Here is a 16,861-nt window from a genome sequence, read left to right as displayed (position 1 = left end):
ACATCAGAGGGCTGTAACATTACTACGTGTAACAATGCCTCCCTGTGCATGTCTTACCGAGATTCTCTCTTTTTTTTTTTTTCTGGACCATCCCACACGTACATTGTTTATCTTTATTTTGTCGAATACCAAGGTTACTTTTTCGCCGTTTGCACGGTTATCTCTGACAGACTGCCATAACTTTTTCCGCTTTTCGCGAACATCCGAAGAGTAATCGTCCGACATAGATAGGTTACTATCTTTCTATAGGTTAGAAAGTATCCGAAATAAAGCACTACGGTTCATTTATGCTAAGTATTTTCGCTACGATAGCGTTAGTGCTCTCCGGAATGTAGCTGGAATACCCACACTTGCTTGTCGACGACGTGTGGCTGCAATGAAGTTCATCGTCATGCGTTATCAGGACTGTGTTAAGATAGATAAAAACCAGCACTTGGACCCCCCCCCCCCCCCCCATCTCGGTGGCCATACGTCACACGCTGCTACATATTCAAATTCTCTTTTCTTCTGATGTCTATACAGATATGGAACGCGTTACCACGGGACATTGTCGAAACGGACTATGTTGACAACTTCGTGGCTAAAATTGAATCCTACTTCGGCACACAATAAGCATAGTGATATGTATTGATTTACTTGTCTGTTTAGTAGGCGTGATAGTAACCGCTTGTATATTGTCACTATTTGGCCTTCATTTTTTTACGAGGCGTAATGGCTTGTTTATTGTACAAGTTGTTGTTGTTGATGCAAATATGTGTACCACATCTACTTATGCGTGTACTTTATGTCCCACCTCCTGTAAAGGTCCTGTGCAAGGCTGACAGTATTTTTCAAATAAAATAAGATCTCTTTTGATTGTCACGCTGTGGGGGTGGAAACAGATGGAATAATGCCGAAACGCAAGACCAAATTTACTGAAGAGCTTGAAAAAGAGCTTGCCTTCCCTGTAAACGAAACTTGGCATAAATGTTGAATCTCGTTTCTATTGGAAATTATTTCTAGTAGAAATCACGCCGTCGTCACATGCACGCTCGCGTTAGACACGTATAGGGGCCCCCGAATACTTTCAAGCCACCGTCTTTCGCTCGCGGGTTGCGTAGATTGACGGTTGGAGAGATTAATGCAACAACAAAGGCAGCTATAGGTGTTATTCAGCAAAATATATTTCAGCAAAAGAGTGTTATTCAGCAAGAGAGTTATTCAGCAAATATATTTCAACATAGAAGAAGAAAAATGCTTGCCCTGAAGTCAAATTTTGCGCTGTCTTATGTCCCCGTTTCTTTCACCCACTGACGAAACCCCTCGCAGCCAATAGCGAGAGCCCGAAACACCTACGTAGCGGTAGTTCGCACTGCACGGTTGCCGACATGTTCGATGTTCGCGGACTACGGTTACTCCGGTGTGCTGATGACGTTGTTACCATAGTAAAAAAAAAAAAAAAAAAACTAGGGCCAGCTTCCCACTAGGGGTGCGAAGACTGGGCAAACAGCGAAGCTGGCAACCTCACCTAGCTTTACCTCGGTTAGGCCAAGTTTTTGCGAGGTTATGTTTCGAGACCGGCCATGTTTTGCGCAAGATCACCCCGGAACCATAGACAGCCGAAGGAGCAACGAACACTGGGTCATTAAAGTATATAGATGCTTCTGGACTTGCCTTTGCCTGGTTTGCCATAATACAAAAAGTTCAGCAAACAAAAATAAAATAAAATCTTCATTTATCACGTCGTTGCTGCAGTGAAGTGGCTAACTGCAGCTTTGTTTTATACTTCTGGTGAGCGCCACTGGGCTATGATGCGGTCAGCGGCGATGGAGGGATTTATTTGCAGGATTGAAGTATTAAACATTTCGATGTCGGTGCTTCGACCTACGCTGAAAGCATCTCCAATCCTCAGTCTATACAACCTGCACAAAGCGGTGGCTTGAAAAGTGATCGAGGATTAAAAAAAAAAAACAAAAAAACACGTTGGTCTGCATGGTAACACTTAGCGTAATCTCTAACGATGCTGCAGGGGTAACCACTTACCAGCAAAGTGCTTCGCATAACATCGATTGTCACAGTACCTGAAATCTGTTTTTTTTTATTATGAGCAACGTCGTCATACTTAGCCTTATTACTGATACACGACTTCAATTTTTGCTCTTTTGCTCGTTGTCATGACGTCACAGTAATGTATATCACCACCAAGTCCGGCGCTTCAAAACAAACTATAGTATCGAATTAGAAATATTCTTTCTAAGCGTCGTCTTTTCGTGTGCGATAAGGAACTTCGAAAACATATGTCGGTATTTGTAAAAACCTCGTCGCGCGAAGTGTCCAGCGCAAGCGATCAATTTCCTTTTTTTTTCCGATGACCTGGTCACTTATTTTATTTTATTTATTTTATTGCACACAGCTGTACATAGTCGCCTTCCTCATGTAATATTTGATAGATAAACAAAAAAAAAAAAACTGTCAGCCCTTCCACTGGGGTGGAGATGGAAGATCAGCGAAGCTGTACTATGGTGGAAATTATGTATTTTCAATTATGACTATTAAGATGTTATGGTGTAATTGGTTATTTGAACTATTACGGAATGAGAAAAATATATTATCCGGTGGTTTTCATTTATTTAGTGACCACAGGGACCATGGCCTTATGGTCGCTACGGTACACCGCCATAGGGTGTACGGCAAAGGTTGGCACGTTCTTCATAAACACGTCACCAACGCCGCGCGCGTTCGGTGGGAACGCGGGAAAAACGCCGCCGCCGTCGACAACAGTTCTGCGCACTGCTGGTGCTGCTGCATGTCTAAGTTTATACAGCTCCTCGGTATTTTGAGACAGTTCTGCGCGTTGCTGGTGCACTGCCGGCAGTCCAAGTTTATACAGCTCCTCGGTATTCTGAGAATGACAGCCCAGAAACAAATGTCATGAAACAATACACCGGCAGCGCATGCCTTTTATGTTAAACCTTCTCAAATATTAAAAGTACGAAACAAAAAAATGTTTGAACCAATGAGAGTTTTTTCTGCACGCGGACACAACCATCTGAGACTGAGCCCTTAAAAGCTTAGCTGTAAAAAAAAAAAAAAGAAAAAAAAAAGAAACATCACTTATGACTTCTTTCAAAAAGCCCGCGCTTCTGCCGACGCACCAGAATATTTTTCCTGTCTCGCTAGTTGTTAGTTTGTCCGCGTGACACTCTAGCGGCGCTGCGAGCGTCAAGGACTTTCCACATGCAGGTTGAGTGCAGCAGCGGATAGGGCGAGTCGTATGGGCGAGTGGGCTTGTTCGTCCGTCTCTCCTCTGAACTTGAACAAAAACGTCTCGTGACTGCCGCGCTGGTGGCAAAAATTGAGCCAGCGTCGTTGCAGTCCGTTCGTCTCAACCGGTGCGCGGTTCGACCGTTGAATGTTACGCGGTGACTTGATCAACGAAGCTCGCAACATGGGTACCGTACACATGCTCTCCACTTTGACTCGGATTTCTTCGTCCAGCGCCACGCCGATTGCCCGGGCGTCGATGTCGACCGCTTCGAGCGCCAAGAAACTTGCCGGGAAAGTTGCCATCGTAACGGCGTCTACGGAAGGGTGAGCGGACGGACCTTTCGAGCTCTGACGTTTCGCGACGTTTCTTTAGCGTACGAGTACGACGGGAGGACAGTGCCCGAGTGGGTATCAACTAATCTTTTCCGTACATATTTTCCTTTTATCGCCGCCGGCTTGGTTGCCGGCTCTGGCGGGCGTTGTTTGAGCAGCTGACGACAGCGCGTGGACGGGAACCGTGCGATAGAAGGATGTTTGCAGTTTTGTGACTGTGGCAGTGGCAAGTCACACCACACAGAAGCGCGGAGTGGCGCCGTTTCCCTTTCGTCGTCGAATGCAGCGGTCCGTGCGATTCGGCAGTTTGCTTTCTTTTTTTTTTTTGTTCGTAACCGTTCGAGTGCGACCCCTCGCTTGACTGACGTAGCCGCTTCGGTAGCGTGCCGAGAAAGTTGGGGGTTTGTTACGGCGGTCCGAAAGTGTTTTTTCGGTCACGCGGTGCTTTGCGGAACGTTCGCGACTACGACGACAGGGGGGTTTGTTGCGAGCGTACTGTTGTAACAGTCGGCGTTAAAAGTTTACGGGCCGCCGTGTGTGAGAAAAGTTTTGAATTTCCGAGCAGTTTGTGACCGTAGTGAACGAAACCATAGAGCACTACGTTGCTTCCACGTACTACTCGTACTACCCAGGTGGTGGAAATACGTACTGTTTCTTGGGTACAGCGGTGCATAAACTTTTGGAGTGTACTGTAATACGTACCACCTGAGACAGCCGTCTCAATACATTCTGCCGTGTGGATATTTTTTTTTCTTTTTCTCTCGTTTTCGGTGTAGCACTTGAGGAATCCTTGATAACGCTGCGTAGTTGATAACCGGGGCTGCCGATAAGAACTCGGGTTACGCGGGTGCATGTATCTAACGGCGTGTAGCCAAAGCAGTGCGTACATCGAAATGCGCAAGTTAAATTTTCGGGCGTCTACTGCGAGCTCATCGCCTGAGTGCTTTGAACAGACGAATGCTTTCGTTTTAGACGCCGATTAGTAATACACTTTCGGCGAAGCAGACGACGAGAAAGTCTGGTCTGTACACGTACGAGATGCAAAACACAACTTTGCTGCCGGTGATGCAATCTTGGACGCCAGTTCGCCCTTGCTTCATGCAAATGCCCGGCGGCGAATATATGCTTCGCTTAAGCTGAACTTGGCCTGCTTTGCATCTTCCTGTAATTTTCCCGGTTTCAGCTGCGAGCAGAAGGCAACCGATAGCGAACTCGCCGCACTAGAAAAGGGAGACGGAAAGCTTTTCGCGCTCTTCTAGTTGTGGCTGCAACGTGCCGTAGTTGACCTTAATTGTTATGCAACAGATATCCGCCTGGCGATTTGACATCGGAAACGAAGTAAGTCTGCAGTCACAGACCTTGAGGGGGATTAGGGTAGTGGGGGAGTGTAATCGGGAAGGTTGATAGTGCGCATAAGCCTCATTGAAGATCTTGCGATTTTGCGTTCGTTTTCCTAAAGGCTTGTGAAGCGCGAGAGCAGTCTGGTGTTGGTTTCAAGTCAAATCTGCGGCTGATCGGCTTAGATCGGCAGGGCGAGTAAGCTACCTTCTACATACAAGCTATATTATTTTGAAGAAGCAATAGACTAGCGCGATTGTTAACATTATGTCGAAGCCTTTCTTGACTTCTTTCACTGTCACACATTTTACGGCGGCCTTTCACATTTATTTTATCAGTCGAGTGCCTCAAGGTGTCATCGACCTCCGAACGAGTCTGAAATGGTTTGCGTAGCCTGCACACGCCTAGACGATAACGTAAAGTCAATAAGTTCTTTATCTAACCTAAAGCTCCAGCCTTTCAGAACTTTTCACATTTCTTTAAGCAGCCCAGTCTTTCCTAGATCTTGTCCCCCTCCGACTGAGACTTAAATGGTCCGTATGCCCTATACACACATCGACGGTAATGTAAAGCCAGTTAAGTTCTTTCTCTGGCCTAACGCTGCGGCATTTTTAGAGCCTGTCAGGTTCCTTTAGCAGCCCAAAGTCTTCTAGGTGCGCCTGTCGAATTAATTATAGGAAGCGTGGTGCACTAGTCGACGCGCTCTTGTCCATCGCTTTCACCAATGACTTTGTCTTACGAAAGGCCGTAAGAAACTGTCATACAGTTACGAAACTAAGACTGCTTGCACACACGCTAATGCAACACTCTTATTGCATGACCGTTTCCTCGACAACTATTCATATACGACACGACAGACGAAGGCATTTAGTGTCAGCGTTTCCTCGTCTTCAGTGAACACCCGATCGTTTTTCTCTTCCTGACCGACTTTCGAGTATGTCAACCGCGCGTGTCGTTGTGTGACTTTCGTAACCCTGCATACACTCAGTCCTTGGTACAACGCACCTGACCCTCAGTTCCGTTTATCCATTTCTGCGCTCATATCCGATTCGAAACGCCCGACCTATCAGGTGTCCTTGCGTCACCCCTAGCAGATCGGCTCCGTCGATGGACCCCGTATGATCTTGGGCACTCGCGTGGATATATCGCGCCCTTGAGCGAGCGCCCAAAGTACGGGGTGATTAAGATCGTCGTTCTAAATCGTCGTCGATTGCTTCGGGGAACGAATAATAAGAAATACAAGTTCCCCCCCGCCTGTTTTGTTATGCAACAACGTTTTGAAATTCGTCCTTGAAATGGACGCGGTAGGGAGGGGGACCTTGCGACGCAGCGAAGCTGAACGAATAGTTCTCGCAGTTTTACCTTCACATTTGTCTGTTCATTCTTTTTTTTTTTTCTGCACCTCTCGCTTAGCGCATGCAGGAGCGGAAATTTTTCTATTCGCCTGGTGCATTGCGTGCGGTGCTTCGGTCGGCGTGAAATCTCGAAGAGCCGTGCCGCATGCAATGAGGGTGCTGTTGGAGAAATAAAATAAAGAAGGCGCTAAGGCAAGACGAGGAACAGACGATGAGCAGAAGAAAAACAGACGAAGAGCAGAAGTGCGTGCCCGTATGCGCGATAGGAAACTTGTCTGCTTTCCGCTATATATAGAAAGCACAATGAATACCTATTCTTTTTGTTTTCTAACCTTCAATAGACGCTCTCAAAGCGCCGTATCCTCTCAGTTACCATGCTTGGAAAGGTGCGAAATCTTGCTCAAGAATGTAGCGACGTAGGCGGCTCGGTTCGAGAGAGAAAAAAAAAAGTTATAAAATGCCTTGTGTGAACTTTTGCTCAAGTTCAATAGTTTGCACTATCGAATGACGCGGAAATAAAATTTAGAACTAAAAGAACATTGTGGTGCTGGTGGACTTGGGGATGGAGGTGGGGCACAGATGAACGCCTTGCACACTGCCGGAAAGTTTTCGTTTCTTTTCGGCCCGGTCGTAAACAATGTTTCAACCAATCAGTCAATGCAAACTTCATTACATATTTAGGAAAATATCTGCAGCTAACTGAAGGTGCTGTTTCGTGTTTGACGTTTCGTAGGAAGCTCCTCGGGTTATTGTAACCGAAACTACGCTCGCCTTGTACACCTTCTGGTTGTCCTTCGAAGTGTCTTCTGTTTCCCGCTCCCCCCCCCCCCCCCCCCCCCCGCTTATTGTCGCTGCTAGAGTGTTATTAATGCGTCGGTCGAGGAAACCTCGTGAGGTCAGTAGTGGAGATACCAGATCAAGCTGAGAAAGACCTTGCGCGGTAAATAAGTTGTGCATATATAGGGCTCGCGATAGTTTCGTATCTGATGGCGTGAGTCACTGTTGTCTTCTGTTTCGCTTCTGTTATAGTTAAGCGTTAAGCCGTTGTATTAGAAATGAAAGACCAGCGCAAAAAGAAAGGCAACGAGAAAGGCTGCAGCACAAAGGCAGGCACAAAAGAAAATGCAACACGCGGGGCAGAATATGCGCGGGCATGTACAAACATGCTTATTTCCATACGGAAGTCAAGAGTACTGAAAGTTTGACTCCGAGAGCACGCGCATTACAGTTTTGCAGACGAGGGGACCAACTCGGCTATACGCATAACTACATGATTGTACTTTAACAAACGTAAACGTGGATGTCACGTATAAGAACTGTAGTATTGTGGTATTATAATAGCCAAGGACCTTCATTCCCCAAGGCTGTCATCAAAGCGACAAGCGCTATTTTTCATTAAACAACGCTGTTGGCCGTGAGCCAAGTGTTTTCAGGGCGAATGGTCGATGATCTATAACAACATTTAAGGTGTACTCAAAAGAAAGGCTAAATCAACTTAGGCTGTTAAAGTATTATTTCACAATTCTTGTTTCATTCGTTCGTGCGTGAAAAAAACAAGTCCCTTTCTGTTGTTTCCTTTTTAGCGATAAACACTTATCTAGTCTTAGACTCAGGTGCACGTTAAAGAACCCTAGGTGGTCCAAATTATTCCGGAGTCCCCGACTACGGCGTGCCTCATAATCAGAGCTTAGTTTTGGCACGTAAAACCCCATAATTTAATTTTTTTCAACACTTATCTATAGGCCCCACTTAGGCCTATACGTTGTCGAAAGTAACGACGTCATGGCCGTCTTGTGCAGTTACGTAGGGGTGGTTTCGCCACTTGTTCTCCATTCTTGCGTCTCTACCTGGCTTACCAGGCAGCTGTTATCACGCTAAATGTGGCCGCTTAGCCTTACTTTATTATATTTTAATTATTGCGTGCAGGCCTTTTCGCGAATAAGCTAGATGCATTAGGTGCCCGTGGATCGAACTTATCGTGCATAATAAACTGTTCGTAGTCTGTGGGCTGGTCTGTCCGTATCCCGGCACCTCCGAGCACTTCCTCTTGCGCGCCTTTGACTCTCGAACGTAGCTACAGAAAATGGCGACCTTCATTAGCGTTATTTAACAGCACAACTTAATATGCCTCTTTATAGTGTACCCTTTTAAATCTGCCCTCAGTATATGGCCTTGCAGAGTTGTGCTGTTGCCACTCCAGCGCTGGTATCTTGTAGTTCCTTCAGCTCGATTCAATGCCACCCTTATCACCCACCGTTCACGGCCGGCTGATCCCGTTGATAACGCGGGCGGACCCGCGGCCAGGATGGCACGCGCTACCTCGAGCTTAGCGGCACGCAACGTCCTAGCCACTATAAAGTTAACCGCGGCGACCGTCTTGTCTTCACCGGTTACGCCATTTGCCTATTTTTCTGCACTCCTAAATTAGCACTGAGAAGGAAACGTTAAGGACATGTGTGACGGATCCGAAGACGACGTAAATCAGGCTCAGAAGGGATTTGCGTTAAACTCCATGCTTTGTGCCTGCCAACGTGGAGTGTCGTTACCTTCTGTTTGTCGTCTGTTCAACAGCTCCGCTTTTCCCAGGAGCTGAAAAACTGTTCAATGAAATTTTAGGCAGCGTAAAGATCCTAGTTTTCAGATATATCGTAAGCAGATCTATGCATAATTTTACGCTTGAAACACGAGTGGAAGCGTCACTAGAAGCTCGCTAGAATATCCGTTTTGGTACGAAACTGAAGACGCTGGCATTTTTGCCCGCCGGAAGTGACGCACAACCCAGAACGTTAAACACCAGCGCCGCTTCTCAGCATGACCTCCGAGATAGGGCGGCGCGCGGCGCTTGGTTGGGGTGGTTACCTGGTGATTTCTCTGCACATTTTGTGCTTACCGCTGCTCTATTCTTGCTTATACTTCGTAGCAGAATCGCATGTTATGGACCGAATTGTTCAGTACAACACTTATTGGCACCGTCACGGGCCCGTATTTTGAAGAATGCGAAATGCCAAGCAGCCTTCGTCCGTATCGTGTTGTTCAATACATGGCGGTTATGACGTCACCGGGTTGCTTTCGTCGATTGCTGTACGGCAAAGCATTGCCTTCGAGATTGGTTTGTTACTCGTTGAGGCGTGCGATGTGGACATCATGAGGGCTGCAGACCAAGCCGAATTTCGCATGTGTGAACAGAAGCCTTCTTTACCGACCCTCCTAGACTGTGCTGACTGTGGATGCCACTGCTGCTGCTGCTGCTGTCTTGCACACACACAATATGCAGCACGCGTGCAACAAGTTGGCTGATAAAGCCATCTGTACTAGCCGTGCAGATGTGCCGATGACCGGCTTTATTGGTACCTAAATAACCTCACTGCAACAAATACGCACATTGAAGCGCATTATTCTACTATGCCTTTCTTCCCAGGGTTGGCGCGTCTGCTCGGTAGGGTTTCTCACCGGAGAAACATACACTACAATAAAAAGCAACTGGTAACAAAATTCATCGTATCGCATCGCATCGAGTACTGCATCGCATCGATAATCGCGAGGTAATCTCATCGAGTACTGAATCCCTAAGCGGTCAACGACGCAAGCGCCGCAGCTCATTGTCTTCGCAGCAGCAGTGAACAGAAAAATACAAGAAAATAGCTGGAACGACCTTCACGACACAAGGCGAGCTCGTGTGGAACGTGGCGCGTGTACACGTCACGAAGTGCCTTGGTGTACGTAACGCACACGGCGTGCCCGATAGACAGGTCCTTCGCGGGCTCTGGCCTTGCGGGTCGAACGCACTCGCGAGGGTCGACCTTGTCTCGGCGCTTGGAGGGACGCCGCGTCGTCGAGGCGTTGAATTGGTAACAGTATATTTTGTCGCCTGTGGCATCGCTATATCGAATCTGAAGGGGATCACAAAATAGTTCGATACATATAGGTAATTCGATAGACAAAATTCATTACACAAAATTTTAAGGGGATATTACCGCTGTTCGTTATACACAATAATTCGTTATATGTGGATTCGATATACCCGGGTTCGACTGTAAGCAAATCGCGTATACGCAGATCACTTTTCTTTCGCTCTAATTTGTTACGCGAATAAATGTGTTGTATAATTGGTTGTTCCCGATTGGTTGCAGAACGTTGGCAAGCACGTAAGTATAAAGCGTAACTAAAGAAGACAAAAATTTAGTCACTTAAGTATCCTTACGTGATTTGAATGCGAAGGCATTGCGACTTCTACTAATTGGTTGCGATCGTGATACGTGACGTCATACATTGTCACGTGCCCTTCACAACTCCGCCTTAATCCACGTTTCTCTCATTTATACCAACCTTAATGCACTTTAATCCGCCTTAATCCACTCTAATTCACTTTCTTCACCTTAATTCACTCTATACTCCAACCTAAGTCACCTTACCCTAACTGGTTCTAACTTTAATTCTACATTACTACTGCCGTCATACGAGACTCTGATGACGCCACTGATGATAATTTTGTTACCACTCGTTGCGTACAGCGCCGGCTTTTCTTCCTCGTGGGACACATAATGCTCTCGCATTAAACAAGAAAAATGCATATCTAGCGCAATGTTGGTAACTTAAACGACGCGAAGCTCGTTTTGAGTTACCGAAGTTGCAGCGGCAGGTAGTGGATATACGCGCACGACCTCCTCGCCTATAGTTAAGCCTTCTGGGTAACCGGGACGAAGGTTATGCGTATGTTGCTCTTCTAACGTTAACAATGTACTCTTGTCGATGAAAGAATGTCGATAAGAGGTGCGCGGGGGCAGCGAAGCACGACACGTTATATATTGACCCTTTTCGCGGAGCAGTTTGCTTTAGGGAAACGAGATGGCGCTCACGTCGGTGCGCCATGCCTCTCCTCAGCGACCGCGCACGAATACGAAACCATTACCGCTTTTACCTTGCTTCTGTGCGATCAGCTGTCGGAAATGCAACTGAGTTTTCGCTAACACACTGTGCTCCAATCATTCTAGATTGAATCATGTGGACTGAAGACATGTGCAGTAGTTGGCTGCAAAATAGTGACTGGCATGTTAAGGAATAGAATGAATCTGTGTGACCAAGTTCGCGGACCGCTGCTGCTACTGTCCGAACGTGTTACCGGCACTTAGTGATGTACGGCTTTCCTTGAGGATACAGAAATTTGCTCATCTGCCAGCCTTGTATCGCTAACCTAACCTTCAAAGAAAGGGCTTCATCCCCAGAACGTCGGAAAGAGTGAGTACCACTCGTTAAACAATGACAAAGGGCGTAGCGCCGCTTCCTGTCATAGTAAGTTTCGCGCACGTTATCTATACACATCTGTCCCAAATGGCAGGAAAACTTACGGCCACTCTATCGCCGACGTATCAAGAATAAGTGAATGGGCGCACACTTGAATATATGCGCACTGTATATGCACAATAAATGACGGACTACACCTATGGCGCACGAATGGTCGAAGCTGAATTTTTCGTGACGGTCCACAAGAGTAAGCGAGTTACTAGCTGTAATATATATTTGCTACAAGGTATTAGAATGTACAAAACAGCTACGTTGCAAGCCTTGTGCGCAGCAAGAACAAATTTATCGGAACTGAGCACACCCGCAAGCGATTAGGCAGAAAATAATCAGATAGTGGCTGCACCGAGGAACTTCACTGAGTCAGAAAGTGACAAGCCACTGCATCAAAATATTTGCCGAATAAAGAACAAAGAGCAAAACACACTAATCCTGACTAAATTCATAATCGCAAAGCTTGGATAGTTTGAAATACACATTTAGCCCCGCTTCAAGAACAAGCACCATATACGCTGCTTGCGCCGTTTGGACATACCTTAATAAGCTCCGAAAGCGTTTTTGCATGTTGTCTGAAGCTGTGATCAAAGCTTCGTGTCGTCCACCTAGTAACCGTCTACGATATCTCCGAAAAACAGAGGTTTTCTAAGACGCGCCGGCGTCATACACTTCCATTGTAAACGAGGAGGCAACGGAGGCAGTTGAGGCATGCAATGGACGCGTCACCACGTGATCAAACATGGCAGCGCCCACGGGATCGCCGCGAAAAGGGTCAATAGATACCGCACTTCGGTATAGAGCTTTAGCGTGTCCTGTATTCCGGTTAGCGCAAGCGGCCTGGGCGTTTTGCCGAATAAGCGGCGGAACAAACGCCGTGGCCTTCGAGATTCGCGCGCGCAGGTTCGTTTTGCGGAAATTTCGGAGGCCATACAAACGTGAACGGCCTGCACCGTGCGACCACCAGGCGGCGCAGAGCTCGACCAGACGAACACGTAAGGTACGTTCGATTCGCCTGCACCGCCTGAACCAGTTCACGAGGTGCTGCACCTTGCCATTCGTTTCAGCGGTGCAGCAATGGCGCCCGCTGAACCACGCCGTTCGTTTCAAAAGGTGCATGAAAGGTGCAGGGCTGGTTCATGATTTTGCTGCACCCACTCCACTGTCGGTGCCGCCTTGGTGCAGGCGTACAGGTGCGCGGCAGCAGCGCAGCAGACGACACAGCACATGGGCGCGAGCGCCGTTAAAACCCCGCTTATGCACGTCTGATGTGTCTACGCAAGTGTGGTGTGTATTTACGCCCCAGAATTCGATCATATCTGCAGTTCAGGACCTCTAAACTTACGCACTCCGTGCACATTAGTCGGACATAACATAACGCCTGCACCGCGTCTGCACCTTGGCATTCGTTTCGAGTGTCGCGCTGTGCCTGCACCACAGAAATCGAGCTGCACAATTTCTGAACTTCTCGTGAACCACCGTGAACTGGTTCACAGTGGTGCAGGCGAATCGAACGGACCTAGAGTAACATCGCAGTAAGCAAATGTATTCTACTTCGCTGCTGGAGTAAATTTTCGGCAGAAAACACGATTACGTCGCTGATTACGACGTGATCACGATTACGACACAGGCTCGCATAGGCGTCTTACACGTACTATACAATAATTTCATAAATTACCAATGGTAGTATTATTTTTTGGTAAAATTGCACTTTCTAGAATTTCATGCCATGGGTTTCGAATGAATGGAGATGTTTGGAAAATCCTTCCAAGTTTTGAACAGGTAAAGGTGGAAATATAGTTATTTTTGCTGGATAATGTTGAAAATGATAAACGTTTTCGAAATGTGGAGAACAGAGAAACGAATTTTCTTTTCTAGAAATGCGTTGTCAAAGGTGGGGACATAAGTTATGTTTTGGGCGTGAAAGTATCGAACGTAACTTTCCTAGCGCAGTCTCGTTTCTTTTACATATCTTTAAAAAAAAAAAAAAACGCTATCGTGAGAACGTTTAGAATTCGCACTTCTGGCGAGTCGTTCTGGTTTAATGTTAAAGTGACAGGTCTTTATTTTTCGAAAATTTCTTTCTTTTGTTCTTCGTGAAAGTGGTGGTGTTCCGCGCGTGCATGCGCAATTCTTGTATTGATTTCAGTTCTTGATTTCTTAATAAAAATTCAGCTAAAAGTTGAGCGATCGTGCGTGTGTCCTCTTCCCTTGTGCTACAGTACTTGTGCTTCGCCCTTTAAACCGAAGCTGTATATGGCTAGCAGATTCGTCCGTCCGTCGCCTGTACGCAGAAACTATCATCATCAGCAATGGCTCGAGCGTCGTCGTCGTCGTCTTCCACAGCTGGGTGCGTTGCCGCTCATCATTCCAGCGTGGAATTTCGCTTCTGTCGTACGCACGGGCGTATGAGCCATTCGTTGTCTTACGTGACGGACATGTTTAATTTTGAAACAGTGTAATTTCGAAGAATGGCAAGCGGCAAAGGGGGGGGGGGGGGGGGGGCGACAAAACGGCGGACTGCGGGCATAACGTCAGTGACGTCGTTCACTCCGGCGCTGCCGAACGTCTGTGTAAACTCTTCAAGAAACACAAAGACGTAACCAATAATTGAGAAAGACTTTAATGAATTAAGCGTCGGAATTAACCCAGTGACAACACCGGGGCCGCACGTTTCAGCTTTGCTGGTAACCCTCTGTACGGAGTGCTTGTGCGGGTTTTTTTTTTTTTTTTTTTGCGCTACAGTTCGAAATTCTCAGCTTGTACCTTCTCACCAAATTTTCTATTTTGTTTAGAATTCGTCGTAGCGGAACACGGGTCGTGCTCTCGATACGGAGCGCAATTAATCATTATACGGGCGCATGTTCGGAAGTCCCCATTGTCGTCACGAGAAGCGTGCTTTCCTGGGCTTTCCGGTCCGGTTTCGCTTTCCACATGGTGTCTTCTTCTTTATCTTCATTTTCTTTATTTTCTTATTATTGATATTACTTTTTCTTGCCTGTCGAAATAGTTAGATATATGGGTGCACCCTCGGCGTCACGAGAAGCTGCTCTCTGGGCTTGCCGTTCCAGTTTCGGTTTCCTATAGTGTGTATAGAGTTTACTGGACTGATTGGTTCGGACATAAAGATAGTATATGGTATTTATCCTTCTACAATATTACCTTGATAAGTAATCAGGATCAGAAAGATTGTTATTATTAAAGAGTATTGTGAAATAGCTGAAATTCATGTTTTGTATTTCCTTTCTTTTGCCTATTCAAATTAATTTCTGCCTTATTGCGCAAACTGGGCTATCCTAGGCGGGACAAGAGGCTTGGAGGAATGCAAGTCAAGCGTTTTCCTCGCGCGGTAAAACAAAATTAATATCCGCACTTGCTCTCCTTCAAGCGCCCCAACTTCGGCGCCATGCGAGCACAGTGTAAGTTCCTGCTTGGAGTTTAGCGGCCGGTTATAGCCTCTCCGTCGTATACCGGTTTCGGCATTTGTGTGTGCGTACCTGTTTTCGTCCTGGGCAGGCTACACGTTTTCCACTGACACGTGTTTTCCTCTGGTTGGGCTCCCCAGCTGGGCGTCTGCCTATAGGTTGTAAACATTAAATTTTTTCTTTTTTGTTCGTTCGTCGTCAGTTGTACCTTCTTATCTACGTGTGTTGAGCCTTCATGGGTTCTCTTTTCTTTTAACTTTCTCTTCTACCGCGCTTTGGAACTACCGCATGTTCGCGCGTAGTGGCTACACTAATTGTGTTTAGGGGATACGTTAACTTCTCAAGCGCTGCTAAGTACGTGCGAACGGAGAAATCATTTTGCCCGGCATCCACTGCACCGTATTTAATTAGGTTGGTTGCATTTAAGGGAACATTTGACGTCTCTACATAGAGTAGATTTTTAAATTAGAGCGACATTTTGTTTTTTCACATGAAATGTTGTAAATCGCTAAGAAAATCGAGTTTACAATTCTGGAACTCTGCAAGCAGTCGAAAAGAAAAAACAATATCGCAATTTTTCCAGTGGCACTTATCGAGGCACATCTCAAAATTAATGCATTCTACACCGCTCTCGAATATGCCACTAATTTCCGAGTAGGGTTTTTGTAAAACCCCTCGTAATGTTGGAACTATTTCAGGTATAACCTGTAAGCGCATATCTCGAACTTATTCGTTTCCGGTGCTCCAACAGTTGCCTGCTATAGGATATCAATTGCTATATCATGTATTCGCTGCAGTGTTACAGATTTGTAACCTTTGTGCTGTTAAGTTTTCTTCCTGAAGCATACCGACGTTTGGCAATTTTCCTAAACACGGTCAGGTCCCCAAACCAAAAATTAGGCTCCCTTCAGACGGTGGAATTAAACTTTTACCTCCTTAATACAGCAAACCGCATTCAAATGAATGCAACGAACTTTCATTCAAATCGTTTCAACGGTTTTCCAATGAGAAAATGTCTGCGTTTCACAAAGTATGGCATAATCCTTTGCCTTTAGAAGCCACGTATAGACACCGCGTAAACTCATGTTCTTGGACTATATAGCTGGTTATCTTCGTTTTGCTTTTTCCCCGATTACAGATATAAGCACATAATATTACGTGGCGTACGTGCTTCTGTTGAATCCGCGATAAGGGACCTTGATTTACTTTCCCAATCACCCAATACTCGGGCGATGTATCTCTCTAATCCCTGAGCAGATCTGCAAGCCTCGAGCGGCGCTGATACTTTTTTTTCTTGTATTGACATCTAAGTCGCGACAAATGTTACATATGGGATTGCGTGTTTCATGGTATTGTTTTATCTGCAAGATCGGCTGCACTGCAATGCAGCTTACGTTCTTTGTATACGGTTTTTTGTTTCGTTGTTTTTCAATGTACTCTGCCACGCATTGTCTGTTCTATATGTATTCTCGAGGGTACATTTAGAGTTTTTCGAACTAGTCGATGTGGAAGATCGGTTGACTGATCGATCGTTCGATATGAATTGGTTTTATTTTTTACTTTGCCGGTCTATTCTCGTACTTGCGGTTCAGTCTTTCGAAATCTAATCGATCCAGGAAGTCATGTGCGGGTTAATTGATGTTGTCCTTTCAGTGCTGATTTGTTATCGCTCTGGCGTTCGGTTTATTTTCTCTTTAATTCAGTGGAATAAAAATAAAGGTCGAATATTGATTGTGTTAAGTGTCCCGAAGCTGTAAACACAACGCGGCTCTGAGGTACGCTATGTTGGGAACCTCCTCCACAACGTGGACGTTCTTCCGCATTCTTCCCATGTCCGAATGCGTCCCGCGCGTCGGACCCGCTACCTCGCGG

At 46.2% G+C, this 16,861-nt stretch overlaps 1 protein-coding gene across 1 annotated transcript in view; it reads left to right on the top strand.

The window, feature by feature from the left end:
• Positions 1-3,213: 3,213 nt before the first annotated feature.
• Positions 3,214-16,861, top strand: part of LOC119454003 (dehydrogenase/reductase SDR family member 4-like 2) — a 35,471-nt gene continuing 21,823 nt past the window's right edge. Inside the window, exon 1 of the mRNA XM_037716021.2 lies at positions 3,214-3,570. Within this exon, the coding sequence (XP_037571949.2) occupies positions 3,392-3,570 (179 nt within the window). The 5' untranslated portion in view covers positions 3,214-3,391. The remainder of the gene's footprint in view (positions 3,571-16,861) is intronic.

This window comes from Dermacentor silvarum, chromosome 5 (genome assembly GCF_013339745.2).
Source record: "Dermacentor silvarum isolate Dsil-2018 chromosome 5, BIME_Dsil_1.4, whole genome shotgun sequence".
Classification (NCBI taxonomy): domain Eukaryota; kingdom Metazoa; phylum Arthropoda; class Arachnida; order Ixodida; family Ixodidae; genus Dermacentor; species Dermacentor silvarum.
Note: the sequence above shows the minus strand (reverse complement) of the source record. Positions and strands in the feature narration are given on the sequence as shown.